A 17892-nucleotide genomic window follows, 5' to 3' on the forward strand; every position below is an offset into this window, starting at 1 on the left:
CAAAAGAGGGACAAAGCTCAACCAGCAGCAGGCCAGCCACATAAAGGGACGAAACCTGAGTGTGTGGCCTCTTGACACCCAGACAAGACTTTGGCACAAAGCCAGGTCTCAGCTCTGGCCCCGACTTGGCCCAGGGACACCCCCCCCCCCCCCAATGCAGGCTGGTCTGCCCCGGCTGTTCTCCCTCCTGCCACCTTCTGTTCGGCTGCTTTTGTCAATAAAAGGAAAATCAGCCCGTTTTCAGAAGAAAATGTAGCTTTATTATGACATAGGAGAGACTACAAAGCATTAGGGGAAGAGGAGAAGGAATTACACAGGGCCTCGAAATGAGGGGAAAGGAAAGGGTAACATCTTGGTAAATAAAGTCTCCAACCACAGCACAGTCATTGGAATTTTTTTCTTAATTTTTATTTTCAAACTTACAGTAAACAAGTCACTTAAATTGTCAAAAGAACAGCAATTTTACACAAGGAAAAGCACACACACCAAGGCAAAATGCAACAGCACTCGGGTCTATAGGTTGCAGTGGTGCTGGTGCTGGAGGGAACGTCCAGGGAGGTTCCATTGCCCACCAGGGAGCTCAGGACCACAGAGGGCCCCGGGGCTGGAGGGAGGCCGCCCACACTCCCAGCCCATCACCTGCCTCAAAGCACTCCCTTCAGGCATCTGAAGAGGGAAAGCCCTCCTGTGAAGCACTGAAAGGACAGCCAGCATCTCCAAAATGCAGGCTATTTTAAATACACTGGTGTGAATGGTTTTTTTTTGGGGGGGAGGGTGTCACCCCGGGGTCCCTTAGGGGTCAGATCCACTTTGTCACAATGTACACCTACATGGGGCGATTACTAGGCAATGGGAGAACAGGTTTCCTCAATTTCATAGCCAGATCAGAAGCTAAAAGAGATTCCTGAACCCAACTTGCGAATATTTTGTTCTGACAAAGTAAATTCACAAAAGCACATCAAACACAAGACCTAATGCAAGCGGCAGTGCCCAGGGCCGCTGCCTGCCTCCGGGAGCAGCTCTTCAGCAGCAGGTATGGGGTAATTGCTTAGAACAGCAACACCACAGTGAATAGGGGGTAACTTGGATATAAAAGTTTAGAATAACGCCCGCCAAGAATGCAGGTGACCAGCTCTCTTCCCAGATCTAATGCTCTCAGAGCAACAGCCACCCCTGAATGCAAGTACAGACAGAAGAGGAGCGGGAGGGGAGGCAGGGCCTGGCCAACCACAGGCAGCTGCCAGAAAGGCCCAAGGCCCACGCTACTGCCTTCCGCACTCTGCAAGATGCCGCCTTAAACCAGGGTGTTCCCAAGGTGGCAAGCCTTCAGGAAGGCACTGCCTGGCTCACAATCCTGTGGGCCAACGTCAGTCAACTCTCCTTTCTGTTAGATTTGTTCCCGATTAAAAGACAGCTCATCATCAAAAGAGATCATCAAAGCATTGTCACCCAGATAACTTGGTCACGTGGGGCCATTTCTAAAAATCTCGGCCCATCTCTGTTTCTCTGATAATTCATTTTATAAAACATGCGTGCACATGAATAAACACAGAACGACAAGAGAAAATGAACGGAGCACATGCAGGAGAAATCGAATCCCCAAGGCTTCTGCCATACATGATGGAAACTGCACCCCCAAGATTTCTGCCGCACGATGGTTCTGTGGGGTGGGATCGCCAAGTCCTGCGTTATGTTTTCTACACTGAGCAGTGAGTAGCTACTCAGCTGCCACTATCACTGCCCCTCCCCACCCAACCAGCTAAGGAACTGCGTCTGGTCCCCACCAGCTTCTCCATGGCCTGTGAGCTAAGAAGAGTTTTCACATTTTTAAGCAGTTAAAAAGAAAATCTAAGTTTCCTGACATGGAACATTATATGCAATTCAGATTTGTGTGTCTACAAGTTGTACTGATCACAGCCACACTTCTGTGTAACCGTACAGCCCACACGGCCAGAGGGCTCACTACCTGGCTGTCTATGAGAACATGTGCCCACCCGAGACAGGATCCCACCCTCTGCAGGACCGAAAAGCCCTCAGTTCAGATGCAGCTGGGGCTCCTGGGACAGGCACAGTTTGAGATATGGTTGCTTCAAAAACCATATTTAAGTATTTTTCCTCCCCCTTGTTCCTAGTTTGTAATATCTCAGTGGACAAATGGACAAAGCAACTGTTTAAATTTGAACACACAGATACATGCAAGATATCTTACAACGAACAACGCACATCCTCTGACTTCCTCCCTTGGCTCTGCAGACAAGCTCAATCACGATGTCATTTTACCCCCACTGCACCCGAAAGTACACCAAACGTAAAGCAGAGACTGATGAGACAAGACCAAGGCCCCACGAGAAAGCACTCCAGCTTCGCGAGCAACACGCTTGGCTGCCACGTGGCGGGAGCCAGGCCACAGGACAGAGGGCAGACGAGGAAGCAAGCATGAAGGAGGGAACCGCTCAGACACCGGCAGAGGCTGGACTGACTCCAGACTGAGATGACAGAGACACGGCGTGAGCTGCAGCACGACTCTCCAACACCGCACCCACTGCCAGCCACCCGCAGACACCACGGCGCCCAGAGGAGCCAGGACATCAGGCAGGCAACAACATAAACAGCACCAATTAAAAAGCAAGACTCACTCTCAAGACCAAAGGAGAAGTTACCTAGACTTCTGTATAAACTCAGTAATTCATTCACTTTACTAGTATTACATTTATGAAAGTCACCTTTGTGGTAAAAGGAAAGGGAGAGGGATAAGAAAATGCCTGTTTCTAGAAAATTGCGAGATGCTTCCTCATGCAGCTTGTTGCCAAGTTACCTGCGGGACAGACACGCTGGAAAACCCAACATAGTGTCCTTCATTCCGAAGCTCTGGGGGCTGCTTCACAGCGGCTGAGAAAAACAGAGGTGAAGAGTTCCACACTCTCTGTATCTTAACACTAAAACATGAACAGAAAGGCATCTGCAAGGCCCTCTGACCCACACACTACACCTGTGTGTCTTCAGCTTACTGCTTTAACAGACCCATGATCTTACGGCAGGCAGGGGCCTTTCCACACCGAGTGCTAGGCAGCACTAGGCGGCGGTCACTCCGTGCTGGGAGGCCCCCGTTGGACCCCCATATGATGAGCACAGGATACTATGATGGGTGCACGCGGCTCCTCCCACCCAGAGCGCACCCCTCATCTCATCCATCTTCAATGTAGCTCCGGGAGCCTCCCCGTCCATGTGGTCCATCTCGAACCCAGGGGTCCCAGGTGCAGAGGGGCCACCGCTGCATAGGAGGTGGTGTCACCAGGCCGGGGAGGCAGGGGGTGTGGGTGAGGGGCAGGGAGGATCATTTTGTGAGGCTTGCCAATTCGTTGCTTTTGTTTTTCTGACCAGCTGCAGATAAGGCTACTCGTATTCCAGGAACTGTTTGTGATAGAACAGCAAGTAACTGTGGAGGGAGAGAGAGGGAGGATGCTCACATCTAACTCCTCAGACAGGGAGCCAGAACTCTGCACAGCTCTTCAAGGCCTGATGGCATGCATTTGGCTTTTCAGGCCCAAGGAGGAAAGAGTACTTTGGTGGCTGATAGCACTGAGCCCGCCCATCACCGCAGCCCGACCACCACTCCCACCTGCCATGAGGTCACCCACTGCCTTACCCAATCTCCCACAGATTCTCGCACACTCGTGACAGTCCCATCCTTGTACGGAGCCCACTGCTTTTAAGTGGGTCCAGCCCAGATCCATCTCGTCGCCCTGAAGGCTGTCCTTTATCCCACAGATTCTTCCAAATAAAACCTCTCAAGAGGGCTTCTGTGTGGCTCAGAATGTGAAGTGTAAAGCCCTCAAGGAGTTGATGACAGCTGGGGTCCCCCTGACCCCTGGAGGGTCAGCAGGTTTCTATGCCATGAAGGAATGAAACTGGCAAGGAGAGGAGCTGATAAAGAACTTATGAGGGCCAGGCGTGGTGGCTCACACCTGTAATCCCAGCACTTTGGGAGGCCGAGGCAGGTGGACTGCCCGGGGTCAGGAGTTTGATGAGCCTGGCCAACATGGCAAAAGCCCATCTCTACTAAAATACAAAATCAGCCAGGCATAGTGGCACATGCCTGTAATCCCAGCTACTCAGGAGGCTGAGGCAGGAGAATTGCTTGAACCCAGGAGGCGGAGGTTGCAGTGAGCTGAGATTGCGCCATTGTACTCCAGCCTGGGCAACAAGAGCGAAACTCCATCTCAAATAAAAAGAACTGATGTGTTCAGTTCACACGGTTAAAAAACAATTGCCCTGGAGTTCTCTGCCCTAAGGGAACGCCCCTAGAGAGGGCCTTTGCTCAGGTACCTCTTCTCCCACGTGAGTGCCCACTGAGGCTGGCATCCTATTCAGAACAGGTGTCACTACTTCGGCAAACGAAGGTCAACACCTTCACACTGGTTCTAGGCTCAGACGTGGGCTGGTCCCAGCTACACTGAAGCGGAAGCAGCTCGGGCACCGCAGGGCCTTCCTCCCACCCCACAGGACGCACCCTTCGCTGTCCAGCACATCCTTGATGCTGGCCTTGGTGATGATGGCATCATCACACTTGAACCACTGGTCTTTGTGCTGCCGAATAAAGCTGGTGTAGTGGCCGCTCTCCAAGGTCCCCTGATGGTTAACAACAGCAAACAGGGAATACCTAGTGCAGGAGGAGAGGAGAGGGGGGTACAGCTGACTCCACGCCGTTACTTGAGGTCATCACCATCAGAAGCCAGGACGGCCGGGCAGGGAGTAGGAGGCCTGTGAGCCTGGCTGTCACCCCCCTGGGCCTCAAGCTGAGGCTGCAAGGACTAAGGGAGCCTGGCCATGCCCCTTGGCTCTAGCCCAGGTCCAGCCGCTTCCTGGACCCGCCATCTAGCAGGCGTGGTGACTCAGTCAGCAGTGGGGACACTGGAACATCCTACTAGCCTTTCCTTCTTTCTACAACCTCAAGGCTGGAAGAATGGACACCGAGCTTTCCGTGATGGAACCTTAGGCCAGGAGTGGAGCTGGACCCCTCCAACAGAGGGGAGCATTTGTGGCACTGCATGAAATGGCCTTTCCTAGTGGGGCCGCGGGCAGCCAGGCAGGAAGCAGGTTGGTGGCAGGAGATCTGCTGGATGCCCTACAAGCAGACAGGAGCCCACCCTCAGCTCTCGGCCAGAGGCCCTGGACACCCGCACCACTGAGCACTACGTACTTGTTGTCGTTGTTGAGGCTGTCCGTGGGCTGCTGGTACTGTCCGTTCATCCTGCTCTCTTTGCTGTAACAAACAACAACAGGATTCAGCATCATGAAAATCATCAGGCCCAGAGATACAAGGCTCTAGTGAAACTAACACTTATCTAGGCCTGACCGTGCAGACGCGGAACTTGGGGTGCGCTTTATGCTGCAGGGAGAAATCTCCCCACATTTCGCGAGGACACTGACACTCGAGTTGTCGAGTCCCCTGCCTGAGAGCACACTCGGGTCCGGGGGCCATCTGGCCTGATCCCTGGCTCCTCCAAGGTGGGTCCTGAATGGGCGTGGTGATGGGAGCTGGATCTGGATGAACGTGAGTTTGGTTTGTGACACAGCAGGTGGTGAAGGCGCTCTTCCTCCCACACGTGAAGGGTTAGGTTGAAAAGGGTAAGCTGAATCCATTCCACAACCTGGGCAGCTGCCTCCTCAAAAGGGACAAAGATCGCTGCCCATTATTTCAAGACGGGCACCTTTCCTGGCGAGATGGGGGAGGGGCGGCTGGGAACAGGAAGCACGCACGCTATCTACTATATTTTCCCACAATGCAGACGTCCCCAAACTGCGGCCCCCTGAGGCCATTTATCTGCCCCTGGCTGCACTTCAGGAAGGGGCACCTTTCATTGGTGGTCAATGAGAGGAGCACAGTATGTGGTGGCCCTCCAATGCTCTGAGGGACAGTGAACTGGCCCCCTGTGTAAAAAGTTTGGGGACGCCTGCCACAGTGTGTTTGGCAGGAAACACCCAAGATCTCTGAAACTCTGACCTCAGCAACAGCACTGCCACGCCCCTCAGGACATGACCATCGTGGTCAGACTGACAATGTGGAGGTGTGACTCTGGTGGTCTTGTTTTATTCAGGAGATCATCTGTGTGCCACAGGGGTGGAACAGCCATGAGAAAGGACACCAGGGGCCAGGCACAGTGGCTCACGCCTATAATCCCAGCACTTTGGGAGGCCGAGGCAGGAGGATCATGAGATCAGGAGTTCTATATCAGCCTGGCCAATATGATGAAACCCCGTCTTTACTAAAAAATAAAAAAATTAGCTGGGTGTGGTGGGGCGCAACTGTAACCCCACTGCTTAGAGGAGTCTGAAGTAGGAAAACTGCTTGAACCAGGGAGGCGGAGGTTGCAGTGAGCCAAGATCACGCCACTGCACTCCAGCCTGGGTGACAGAGTGCGACTCTGTCTCAAAAAAAAAAACACACACACACACACACACACAAAACACCAGGAAGAGGCCGATTACGAAAAGGCAACATGCTTTCCATGGTGCTGGGATGGGGGCTGTGGCCGCCAAAAAATAACACCCTGCAAATAACAACATCCACGTCTCAACCCTCAGAACCTGCTTCTGGAACCCCATCTGTGAAGCCAGTCTTTGCAGAGACTTAAAGTAAGGATGCTGAGATGACATCCTCTTGGGTGATCTGCCTGGGCCCTAAATCCAAATAAAGGACAATTCACATGACACAAGTTGCTCTGTCATGACAGAGAAGCAGAGGGAGACTGGTCACAGACTCAGGGGAACCAGCCCTGTGACCAGGAAGCCGGGGGAGTGGCACAGCCACAGAAGGAACACGTGGAACCACCAGCAGCTGGAGGCAGTGAGGAATGGAATCCCTCAGACCCCAGTAGGAATGTGAGGCCCTGCCCACCTTGATTTCAGATTTCCGACCTCTAGAACTGTGAGAAAATTAACTTTAATCCGCCAAGTTTTCTGTCATTTGTCACTGAGCCACAAGAAATTCCTGTGTCTCATGCACTGAACAGCATGGTATCCTGGAGGGTTAAATTCCAAGTGCCCCATAATACGCAGATTTGAAAAGAAAAATGCAATCTACAACTGCAAAGCCAACTGTGCCTATCTGTACTTCAACCTCTGTTCCAGGAAGTAAAGCGTTACCTTCCCATTGTGATCCCACCTTGAGGAATGTGCCAGTTAGAAAGTGGATTGAGAATTGTTAGAGAAATATTCAAAGCAAAAACAGGGTATCTGACAAAGAACAACTCAGTCATGTGTGCCGTATCTTAAGATTAGGATAAACAGGTTTTGGGAAGGTGGGGTTTATATTAATATAAACAGTCATGTTTTTCTCCCCCCAGAGCCAGTCTCCCTCTGTCACCAGGCTGGAGTGCAGCGGTGCGATCTCGACTCACTGCAACCTCCGCCTCCCAGGTTCTAGCTGGGACCACAGGCATGTGCCACCATGCCTGGCTAATTTTTGTATTTTTAGTAGAGACGGGGTTTTACCACGTTGGCCCAGATGGTCTCGATCTCTGATCTCGTGATCCGCCCCCCTTGGCCTTCCAAAGTGCTGGGATTCCAGGTGTGAGCCACCGTGCCCAGCCAACAGGCATCTGACAGGAGTTCCAAGCGGGATTCCTGTCCTGATAGGATCACAGACCCTCCAGACACAGAATGGGCCAACACCCCCACCTACCTGGAGGCCATGAAAGGGGTCATGTCCAGCTCCAGGGGGAATGAGACATACGTGGTGATCTTCCTCCGCAGCTTGGCTGAATGTTCAAATCGCTGCAGAAATAGAAAAGGGGCAGAGGGAAGAGGAAAGAAGACAAGAAACATCACTGGAAGCTTCAGGGGCTTCATGCGATGACAGGTGTCTGTGTATCTCTTTGTATTTTATTGAATTGCCTTGTGCTACATCTAGAATTAGATTCAAAAACACAATGGTAACCCATACAAGTCTTCATTTACAGAGTTCAAGTCAAGTGTTCAAATGATCAGCTTGTTCAGTACCCAGAGTACAAAAAGGAATCTCGCAGCAAGCCCAGCAGAGCACAGAAAACAAAACGAAGATCCATGACCCGTGGCAGCAGAACTGTTCTTTCCCCCCAACAGTCCTGTGCCTAGATCAGGAGTTACCCATTTCAGCCAGCAAGCTAGGAAGGGGTGCGTTCCACATTTAAAGGGTGGTACAATGAAACAAAGACCATGAAACAGAGCACCGTATGCTCGCACGCAGCCTGTGGGGCCTGACAGCTTCACGATCTGGGCCGTTAGACAAAGAGCTGGCCAACTCCTGGACCAGATCTGAATCCTGAGGGCCTTTGTCTTCAAATAAAACAACAGAAAACCTGAGGAGGGAGAAGCTAGAGGAATTTGGGTGGAAAAACTTCACAAGGCTCTGCTCCCCAAGAAAAGTTAACTCAGCCTACTTCCGCTGTGAAGCCACTGATTCTGTTTACCGCGGCACAGACGAAAGGACAATTCACAGACAGAAGGACAATTCACGAACGTCCTCCTCCATTCCTCAGTGTTCTTGCTGGCTTGCGGCAATAATAAAACATGTAACTGCACAGCACACCAAAAGGCTGAGGGCCGTACTGTGGACTGAAAATTGAGCGTGCCACTCGAGTCGGCTTTCTGGAAAACTCACTTTGAGATGAAAACATGCTACAATGGGCAGTTTCTTCATGGTGAGCTGTTTCGTGGACTCCTGGTAGCTGTGGCACCCGCTACACTTGATCTTGGCGCTGCTGCCCAAGTGCTCTGGTCTGGTGAATCTGCAGGCGTTTAAAAAAGACAGGAGCAGTAAGGGAAACAAACGTAAGAGACAGAAAAAAGAGGAGAAAGGTATTTTGTCTCTTTCAACTGGTTGATTTCCCTACCAAAAACATACACAATGCGCCGGGCGCGGTGGCTCAAGCCTGTAATCCCAGCACTTTGGGAGGCCAAGGCGGGTGGATCACGAGGTCGAGAGTTCGAGACCATCCTGGTCGACATGGTGAAACCCCGTCTCTACTAAAAATACAAAAAATCAGCTGGGCATGGTGGCGCGTTCCTGTAATCCCAGCTACTCAGGAGGCTGAGGCAGCAGAATTGCCTGAACCCAGGAGGCGGAGGTTGCGGTGAGCCGAGATCGCGCCATTGCACTCCAGCCTGGGTAACAAGAGCGAAACTCCGTCTCAAAAAAAAAAAAAAAAAAAAATACACAATGCAACTAAAAATGAAACAATGAAAAAGAGACGATGTTGTCCACCTTTGCTGCCTATCTCTCTTTAAAGAATATTTACCATAAATACTGTGTTTCCAGGAAAGGCCTGGGGAAATGGTAGTAATTTTCTTACCGTATGATCCAGCAGTTGAATTTGAGCCAGAAAAATGAAAACTAATGTTCACACAAAAACTGTCCACAAATGTCTACCAGAATGTTACTCATCAGAGTCACAAAACTGGAAACAACCTCTTTCTTCCCATGAGTGAATAATTAAAGAAACCGTGGAACACTGCACTGTGAGTGGAATAGGAGTCAGCAGCAAAAAAGGAAAGAACACTGATCCCAAGCCGCACCCTGGATGCATCCCCAGAAAATCACGATTCGTGAGAAAAGCCAATCTCAAAGGGTTCCCTGTTGCATGATTTGGCTGACGTGACAGTCTGGAATTGTAAGGCATATGCAAATGGAGGAGTCCTGGGTGACTGGGGTTACAAATGGGGTGATAAGGGAGGAGGCCATGCTAGGTACCTTCTGCATAAACATCTAAATCATGGCGAGGGCATTGCACCACAGTGCTAAGGAGGTCACCATCACGGGACCTGGGTAGAGGGTAGCTAATGGCTTCTTACTGCATGTGAATCTACAATGATCTCAACATAAGCAGTTTCATGTAGACAGGCAAGACGTCTGGGAAAGGTAATTTCCCGATGGTGCAGCGGCAGGAGTGGGAGGGCTGCGTCAGAAGTGTGTCTGGCAGAGGTGGCAGCTGCCACCGACAAAACCTGTGGAACAGACGATTCAACGAAGCACATGCCAAATTTTAAAACTGAAACACCAGCAAAAAAAAAAAAAAAAAAAATTCCATCTTTTCACAACCAGGCATGGAAAGCCCTCGTCGATGCTCTGGAAATTCTGCCATCTCACCTAGGGCAAGATGAGGGGCCTCTGGGCAAAGCTGCACCTGTTTCATTGGTAGCTTTGTGATCTGCTCTCCAAAGGACTTGACGAGGAGCTTTTGCTTGCAATGCGAAGTGTGGAAGGGGGCACTCCGCCTCTCCCCTGCCCGGAGCCAGACCCGCGCCACGGATCTGCTACCAACACGGGCTTCCTACGCACTGTCGTTTGTGAAGCGCAGTTTCTTCCTCACAGCCTGCTGTTTTGGCAAAGCTTTCATTTTATTGTAATTTATGATTAAATTGGCCGGGCGCGGTGGCTCAAGCCTGTAATCCCAGCACTTTGGGAGGCCGAGGCGGGTGGATCACGAGGTCGAGAGATCGAGACCATCCTGGTCAACATGGTGAAACCCCGTCTCTACTAAAAATACAAAAAATTAGCTGGGCATGGTGGCACGTGCCTGTAATCCCAGCTACTCAGGAGGCTGAGGCAGGAGAATTGCCTGAACCCAGGAGGCGGAGGTTGCCGTGAGCTGAGATCGCGCCATTGCACTCCAGCCTGGGTAACAAGAGTGAAACTCCGTCTCAAAAAAAAAAAAAAAAAATTATGATTAAATTTAATTTAGTTGCAAAGACTTTCTTAAAAAAGGTTTTGGTTTCCACTGCTTATTTGCTAGTTTTCCGAATTATAAAGTGTGATACCCTATTTTATTTATTATGTGGACTTACAAGTGTAACAAAGCTGATGCTTTCAAAATTCTAAACATGCAAACCTTCAGCAGGGCACAGTGGCTCATGTCTATAATACCAGCATTTTGGGAGGCTAAGGTGCAAGGACCACTTGAGCTCAGGAGTTCAAGACCAGCCTGAGCAACATGACAAGACTCTGTCTCTATAAAAAAAGAAAAACAACCAGGCATGGTGGCTTGCGCTTGTAATCCCAGTACTTTGGGAGACTGAGGCAGGTGGATCACCTGAGGTCAGGAGTTCAAGACTATCCTGGCCAACATGGTGAAACCCATCTCCACTAAAAATACAAAAATTAGCCAGGCATGGTAGCGGGCACCTGCAATTCCAGCTAGTCGGGAGGCTGACGCAGGAGAATTGCTTGAACCCAGGAGGTGGAGGTTGCAGTGAGCTGAGATCATGCCACTGCACTCCAGCCTGAGTGACACAGCAAGACTTGCTCTCAAAAAAAATAAAAATAAAAATCACAAAATCATCTGGGTATGGTGGTATGCACCTGTAGTCCCAACTACTCAGGAGGCCAAGGCAGGAGACGGAGGCTGAGCTGAGATGGAGGCTGCAGTGAGCTATGATGGCACCACTGCACTCCAGCCTGCATGACAGAGCAAGACTCTATCTCAAAAAATAAAATAAACATGCAACTTTGGTCCTGCTGACTATGCAGCCAGACAGAAACCAAAAGATTGTACCTCCTCTAAGGAATACGTCCACTCAACAAGGATTCTTCTGCATTACCTTTAATTGATGCAAATACAATAAAGAAAATACTTGACAAAGTTTAGGAAGGTTTTCTGCTGTCTTTACAGTTATAGGCTACAGCTATTTAATACATTTAAAAAAAAAAAAAAAACACTCACAGGTGTGGTGGCTCGCTCACACATGTGAGCACTTTGGGAGACCAAGGTGGGGGAGATCACCTGAGATCACGAGTTCAAGACCAGCTTGGCTAACATGGTGAAACTCTGGCTCTACTAAAAACACAAAAATGAGCCAGGCATGGTGGCACATGCCAGCAGTCCCAGCTACTCAGGAGGCTCAGGCAGGAGAATTGCCTGAACCCGGGAGGCAGAGGTTGCAGTGAGCAGAAATCACACCACTGCACTCCAGCCTGGGGAACAGATCAACTCTATGTCTCAGAAAAAAATTTTAAAAATCACTCTGTAAATTTTATTACTTATCCCAAATGAAGCAGTGAATGCATAATTTCAAAAATGGCCCTAAGTGCAGAACATCACAACTAAGTTTTAATCCCATGCAGAGAAGGCTGTGGGCCACAGAGAGAGGGCCAGGCGCTTCTCAGCTCACACTCCGGGGTACGTGATTACCACAAAGGCTGAGGGAGCATCCAGTTTGGCTCTGGATTCATTTATAAGAGGAGGTTGGAACAGCAGCTGCTGACACCAACGTCCAACATCGTGCAAAGCTGGGGGACAGAAATATACAGTCATTCAGCCAAAACAAAAGACAAGCCAGCACCAGAGACCGCAGCAGCCCAGGCTTATGCCGCATCTTTGCTCAGGCTCTGTCCTGGGCGTGTGAAGAGCCCTGCTCCGGTCCTGATGGAGCACAGCCTCCCTGCCAGGAAGACACGCCCCTGCCATGTGGGTGCAGAAGGGTTCTCACCGTCGCAGGCAGTCCGTGAGCGTGGTGGTTCCCGCCACGTGGCTTTCCCCGTTTACCACGTTGCCCTCGCTCCCTGGGCTCAGGGGCCAGAATGGGGTGGAAGAGCCGGGGAGATCCAAGCTGATGTCCCAGAAGGGGTCTATGGTGGTGGAGACTCCACTGGAAGCAGAGGGAAAACAACGGCTGTGAGGACTGACCCCCGCCCAGCTCCAGAGGCAGCCCGGCGTGGAGGCCACCCCTTCCCCTTCCCCACTGTGCCCTTTGCCCTAGTGACACTCAGGTGGGATGGGGCAGGATCGAGAGCAGCACTGCTCACACCCAACGTGTCCTGGCTCCGAAGGTGGCCTTGGGGAGGGGTGCATGTGAACCTGAAGGCAAGGGGCACTCCTCAAACAAGGGCTATCCAGCCTGGAGACCATCACAGTCACTGAGGGACTTGGGAGGAGGATAAACTCATGGGCCCCATCAGAGGCTCTGAATCCAGCTGCATCTAGATGTTATCTCAGCTGCATCTAGAACTTGGGGCCTGCAATCCCAGGTGACACAGGAGGCCTCCATGAAAACCTCAGACCGTGCCTGAGCCAGCCCCAGCAGCCCCACGCTGGACACTCAATGCCGCATCTCACAAAGCCAGTTCCTCACTAGAAATTTATTTAGCAATACAAAAGACGAAAACTTGCAGACTGGGAAACGTACTCTCGATATTTATATAGGATTTAAATCTGAGACAGTCTCCTGCTAACGGAATTCAGTAGTTAGGGACCAGTGAGGAGGTCCAAAGTGCTCGGAGCAAACTCGGTTTCTAATACTCAGAGCCAGGGCCCCTTACAGAAAACGGCACCCGTGACACAGGCAGCACTGGCCTTTCCCAGTATTCGCTGGCCTTATGCAGCTTGCAAGTGGCGATCCATTTCGGGTTCTGAAATACTTTTGGTGGATCACAACCAGGGCTTTTAAAACTTAAACTGGAGAAAGAACAGAGCCAGGCACGGTGGCCCATGCTTATAGTTCCACCGACATGGGAGGCTGGGGAGGGAGGACTGCTTGAGCCCATGGGTTCAAGGCCAGCCTGGGCAACATAACAAGACCCCATGCCTGAAAAAAAAAAACTGAAAGAAAAACCAGCAGCATGCACTGAGGTGGGGTGAGAAGGTCCCTGTGACCTAACGAAGTAGTGGGTTCCTCCTGCATTCAACACTTGGGGATCTAAGCAGAGACCACACCTCAAAAGAATTAGGGCCACCACATCAGAGAAAACGGAACCAGAAACCATAGAACAATGAAACTAACACACTTCAAAGCACGTATGTAAACAATTCACCCTCATGATCCGCCCCTTCTTGAAAGGGACTATTTGAAAGGGACCAATCCTTGCTCAAGGACTGGAAGACTGTAAGCTTCCCCCACCATTTCTCCAAGCTTCCAAGAACATACCGCTGGCTGTAGACAACAGCCAAGACCTCAACACAAAGGGTTCACATCCCAAAGGACACATGTCCCAGGACCTCCCCAATAGGAAGCAGCCCCACATGACCTTTGCTCTCAGAGCGTCTGTTAATCATCTCTCTTGCAGCCTCCTTAAAGACCTCTCAGAGCACACACAGCCTCTCACTTACTGGCAGACTTGGCAGGTGACGTCGGACTGCAGCCCGCCGGTGAAGATCTGGTCTATGATACAGTTGCAGTGGTTGGGGTTGTTGGCCTTCTTCCCATTGTCGTCACCTGGGGACAGACCACGGCTCTGGGATTGGCGTCTATGCACCCCAAAGATGGGGAGTCTCTAAGGGAAGAGCAGTTCACCCTGCAGAGGCCTGGGGAAGCCAGGGCCGACGCTTTAAAAGGCCACCTGAAGGTCTCATTTTTGGGACAAAATGTTAGTGCACCAGAATATCCATGCAGGAAGATGCAAAGAAAGAAGAACAGAGAGATGCCTCGGAGGCTGCAAGGGCAAGCTACTGCAGGTGACCAGGGGCACGGGGCCAGGCCACCCTGCTGATCGGCTCTGACAAGCAGGCTCGGCGGAAGAACCTTACACTTCTCAGACATTTCCAAGGGTATCCTGTCAGAAGCACATCAGTGGTTTTGTCACATTTTGGTCATACGAACATTTTAACAGCAACGCGTTTTTGAACAAGTGATTTTTAGAACACCTTTCTGCTGCTTGCAGAAAGCTCTTGTTCTGAGCAGGTATTTTGGAATAATAATAATGTAGTCCACTTCCACAGAGGTTCTTTTCTCTCTTATAAATCATACGGCCAGCACGGTGGTTCACGCCTGTAATCCCAGCACTTTGGGAGGCTGAAGCACAGGTGGATCACCTGAGGTCAGAAGTTCAAGACCTGCCTGGCCAATGTGGTGAAATATCATCTTAAAAATACAGAACTTAGCCAGGTGTAGTGGTGGGCACCTGTAATCCCAGCTACTAGGGAGGCTAAGGCATGAGAATTTCTTGAATCCAGGAGGCAGAGGTTGCAGTGAGCGAACATTGAGCCACTGCTCTCCAGCCTGGGCAACAAGAGCAAAACTCCGTCCTAAAAATATCGTAACATAAATAAAATAAACCATCCTAGGAAACGAGACTCTACCTAAGCTATGAAGTTAACTTTGATTTCTAGTGTAAGAATTAGAAGGATCATGAAGTTCTTCAGTAGGAAAAAAAATCAAGTACCAAAAAAATAAAACCCAAAGTCACATTTGACCAAAACCAGTCATTTTAGCTAAACTGTGGGGTGTTTCTGGGCTGCGATCTCAGAACCCATAGCGTGTGTGCAAGTGCCCAGCTGCAGAGCCCTGAGACATGAGAAGTGCTGGGGAAGCCAGCCCACCAGGCTGTTCACCAGTGAACCACCAAAACAGGGCTCTGTTCTCTAAAAGACTCCAAGTTAAAATTACTCAGTGGGATATCACCTATAGCTAGCCGGCCCAGAGGCCACAGGTAACCCAGAAGCAGCCAGGTGCCCTGTTACCTGAGGTCATGGGTTCCCAGAGCGTGGCATCTGAACCAGTGCCATCAGCTGGAAACCGGTTAGAAGTGAAGCTGCCCCTGCCCCTCCATGCAGACCTACTGAATCAGAAATGCCAAAGCAGGCTTTAGGAAGCTGCAGGTGACCAGCCCACACTCATTTAAGAATCACCCCTCAGTCCCTCTGCCTGTGTGGACAGACTTCACCTACAGGGGAGGAGCTGACCTTGGCTCAAGCCATTCAGTCCTAGCCTCCCATCTCCAGCCCTAAAACTGTCCCCACCACCTATCAACACCACACACCTCTGAGAACCTTGGGAGGGCACCATCCTGGGGCCAGGCTGTGGGAGATGCCCAGGTCCGGTGAGACACCAAGAGAAGCTCTGCTCATCCTGTGTCCCAGCTCTCTGGCCATTTCAGAGCAACCATCAATCCTTCTGGAGAGTCCCCAGAGGGAAGGAGACAGCTGGGTGGTTGTGTTTGGGGGATGTTCAGAAGCCTCAGGCCTGATAACCCACAGGATCCCAGAACCGCCAAGGCAGGCAGGGGCCTCAAAGCACAGGCCCAAGAGGGCCCTGAGAGCTGGCTGTTGACTGTGATGGGCCACTGAGGACCTGCCATGATGCCGGAACTACTTCCTCACTGAGGACCTGCCATGATGCTGGAACTACTGCCTCACCTCCTAAAAGTAAATTAGGAGGAGCCTCTCTGAGGTCATTACTTATGGTGTTTCTCATTGGAAACATGATGACAAAGGCTACAAAGCAATGCAGTGTGTCCCCCACACTCCCTTTTGCCTGAGTGCACACTGGCGGTTTGCTTCCTTCCCCTTCAAGGAAAGCATCCTGCCCTGACCCCCGCGAAGGCATGGAGGGTGCAGAGCCCAGGGCCCACCTTTGCAGTGTCGGTGGAGCACGTCCAGGGCCGCGATGAGGAACTCGTGGGCGTCCTGCTGCTCGTAGCCTGCCAGGTGCCTCGCGTGGGTCCACACCAGGTGCAGCAACTTATACGGGATGTGAGGGGACCGGTGTCCAGAGTAAAACTGCCGGCGGGGGTGGAGGGGGGAGAGAGACCTTGTCAGGAATACATGTAGACTCTGAACACAGAGGATACACAATCAAAGCCTTTATCAGCTGCCTACCATTGGCTGTGGCTCATCTGACACAAATGGTTGAATTTTACTTTTCTACATTTTGCAAAGTCTATTTTTATCTGGGCTCACTGGACTTTTTGAGTCCTCATATGAATTTTTACCTTTCTACCATCTAGTTATCCACGTATAAGCCTAAAAGATGAATTATGATTTGCTACTGTGAGATCACAGGCAAATAAAGGGGACTCGATTTGCCCAATACGTTTCCTCAAAGCACAAGCCAAACCACACAGGCCCACGGACACCAGACCTCTGCAAAGGGAAGCACATGCAGAATTCACCAGGATCAGCCACAGGACTCACTGGCTCTGAGGCTAATGGCAGTTAGCTCAGGGCTTGCCAGTCAACCCTCTCTGCCAATTCAACTCAGAACACCAGACCCAGTAGCACACCCGTCCATTCCATGGCTTCTTAATCAGGTCAGAACCCACAGAGGGGTCTTGCCTGTGCATATGCAGAATTCAGGGCAGTTTTATTCCTCATCAGAAAGGCCCGAAAACCACAGACCACCCAAATGTGTCTGAACTGGGAAACACACAACTACAGCCCATCTCCACACCGGAGCCCGACTCAGCTACCGAAAGCACACATGACGGCTGCACACAAAGACACCGGCTAACCCACTACATATGAAGTTAAGCAGGGGCAGCCAGATTCAGAAAGGCTGCTTCCTGCATGCATCCATTCGGATGATGTGCTGCTAAAGGACACTCAAGGGACCGAAGACAGATCGGCAACTGTCAGGGTCTGGGGACTGGGGGTTGACTTCAGAGGGGCACGAGGGAGTTTGGGGAGGTGACAGTTCTTCATCTTGAGCAGCAGCAGTTACACAACTATGCATTCATCAAAACTTGTATCTATGCACTAAAAGGTGGTTATGACTGTAATTTGCACCTTACAAACCTGAGTCTAAAAAACGATCCAATACTTGTGTTGGATTATCACTAAAGCCAGTCACACAAACACCCACCAATTTCCTAGCTGCATTCTCCTTTCTCCTATTTGGGCTGTGGCCCCATTAGTTACGGAACATTGTGGGTACTTAGAGGAAATGGGTTAGACTCGACTACAGGCTAGCAAGGCCCAGGCAGGGGCTGGGTGCAGTGGCTCACACCTGTAATTCCAGCACATTGGGAGGCCGAGGAGGGTGGATCACAAGGTCAGGAGTTCGAGACCAGCCTGGCCAAAATGGTGAAACCCCAACTCTACTAAAAATACAAAAGTTAGATGGGTGTGGTGGTATGTACCCATAATCTTAGCTACTCGGGAGGGCTGAGGCAGAAAAATCACTTGAACCCGGAAGACGGAGGTT

At 50.9% G+C, this 17892-nt stretch overlaps 1 protein-coding gene across 1 annotated transcript in view; it reads right to left on the bottom strand.

Annotated features, from left to right (window-relative positions):
- Window positions 1–237: 237 nt before the first annotated feature.
- The window catches only part of USP22 (ubiquitin specific peptidase 22), a 47112-nt gene continuing 29457 nt past the window's right edge, over window positions 238–17892 (bottom strand). Inside the window, exons 6-13 of the mRNA XM_039476157.2 lie at window positions 16322–16469; window positions 14082–14187; window positions 12466–12624; window positions 8642–8768; window positions 7685–7776; window positions 5201–5263; window positions 4511–4660; window positions 238–3436 (exon numbers count right to left, since the gene is read on the bottom strand). Of these exons, the coding sequence (XP_039332091.1) occupies window positions 3394–3436; window positions 4511–4660; window positions 5201–5263; window positions 7685–7776; window positions 8642–8768; window positions 12466–12624; window positions 14082–14187; window positions 16322–16469 (888 nt within the window). The 3' untranslated portion in view covers window positions 238–3393. The remainder of the gene's footprint in view (window positions 3437–4510; window positions 4661–5200; window positions 5264–7684; window positions 7777–8641; window positions 8769–12465; window positions 12625–14081; window positions 14188–16321; window positions 16470–17892) is intronic.

The sequence above is a fragment of the Saimiri boliviensis genome, chromosome 17 (genome assembly GCF_048565385.1).
Source record: "Saimiri boliviensis isolate mSaiBol1 chromosome 17, mSaiBol1.pri, whole genome shotgun sequence".
Classification (NCBI taxonomy): domain Eukaryota; kingdom Metazoa; phylum Chordata; class Mammalia; order Primates; family Cebidae; genus Saimiri; species Saimiri boliviensis.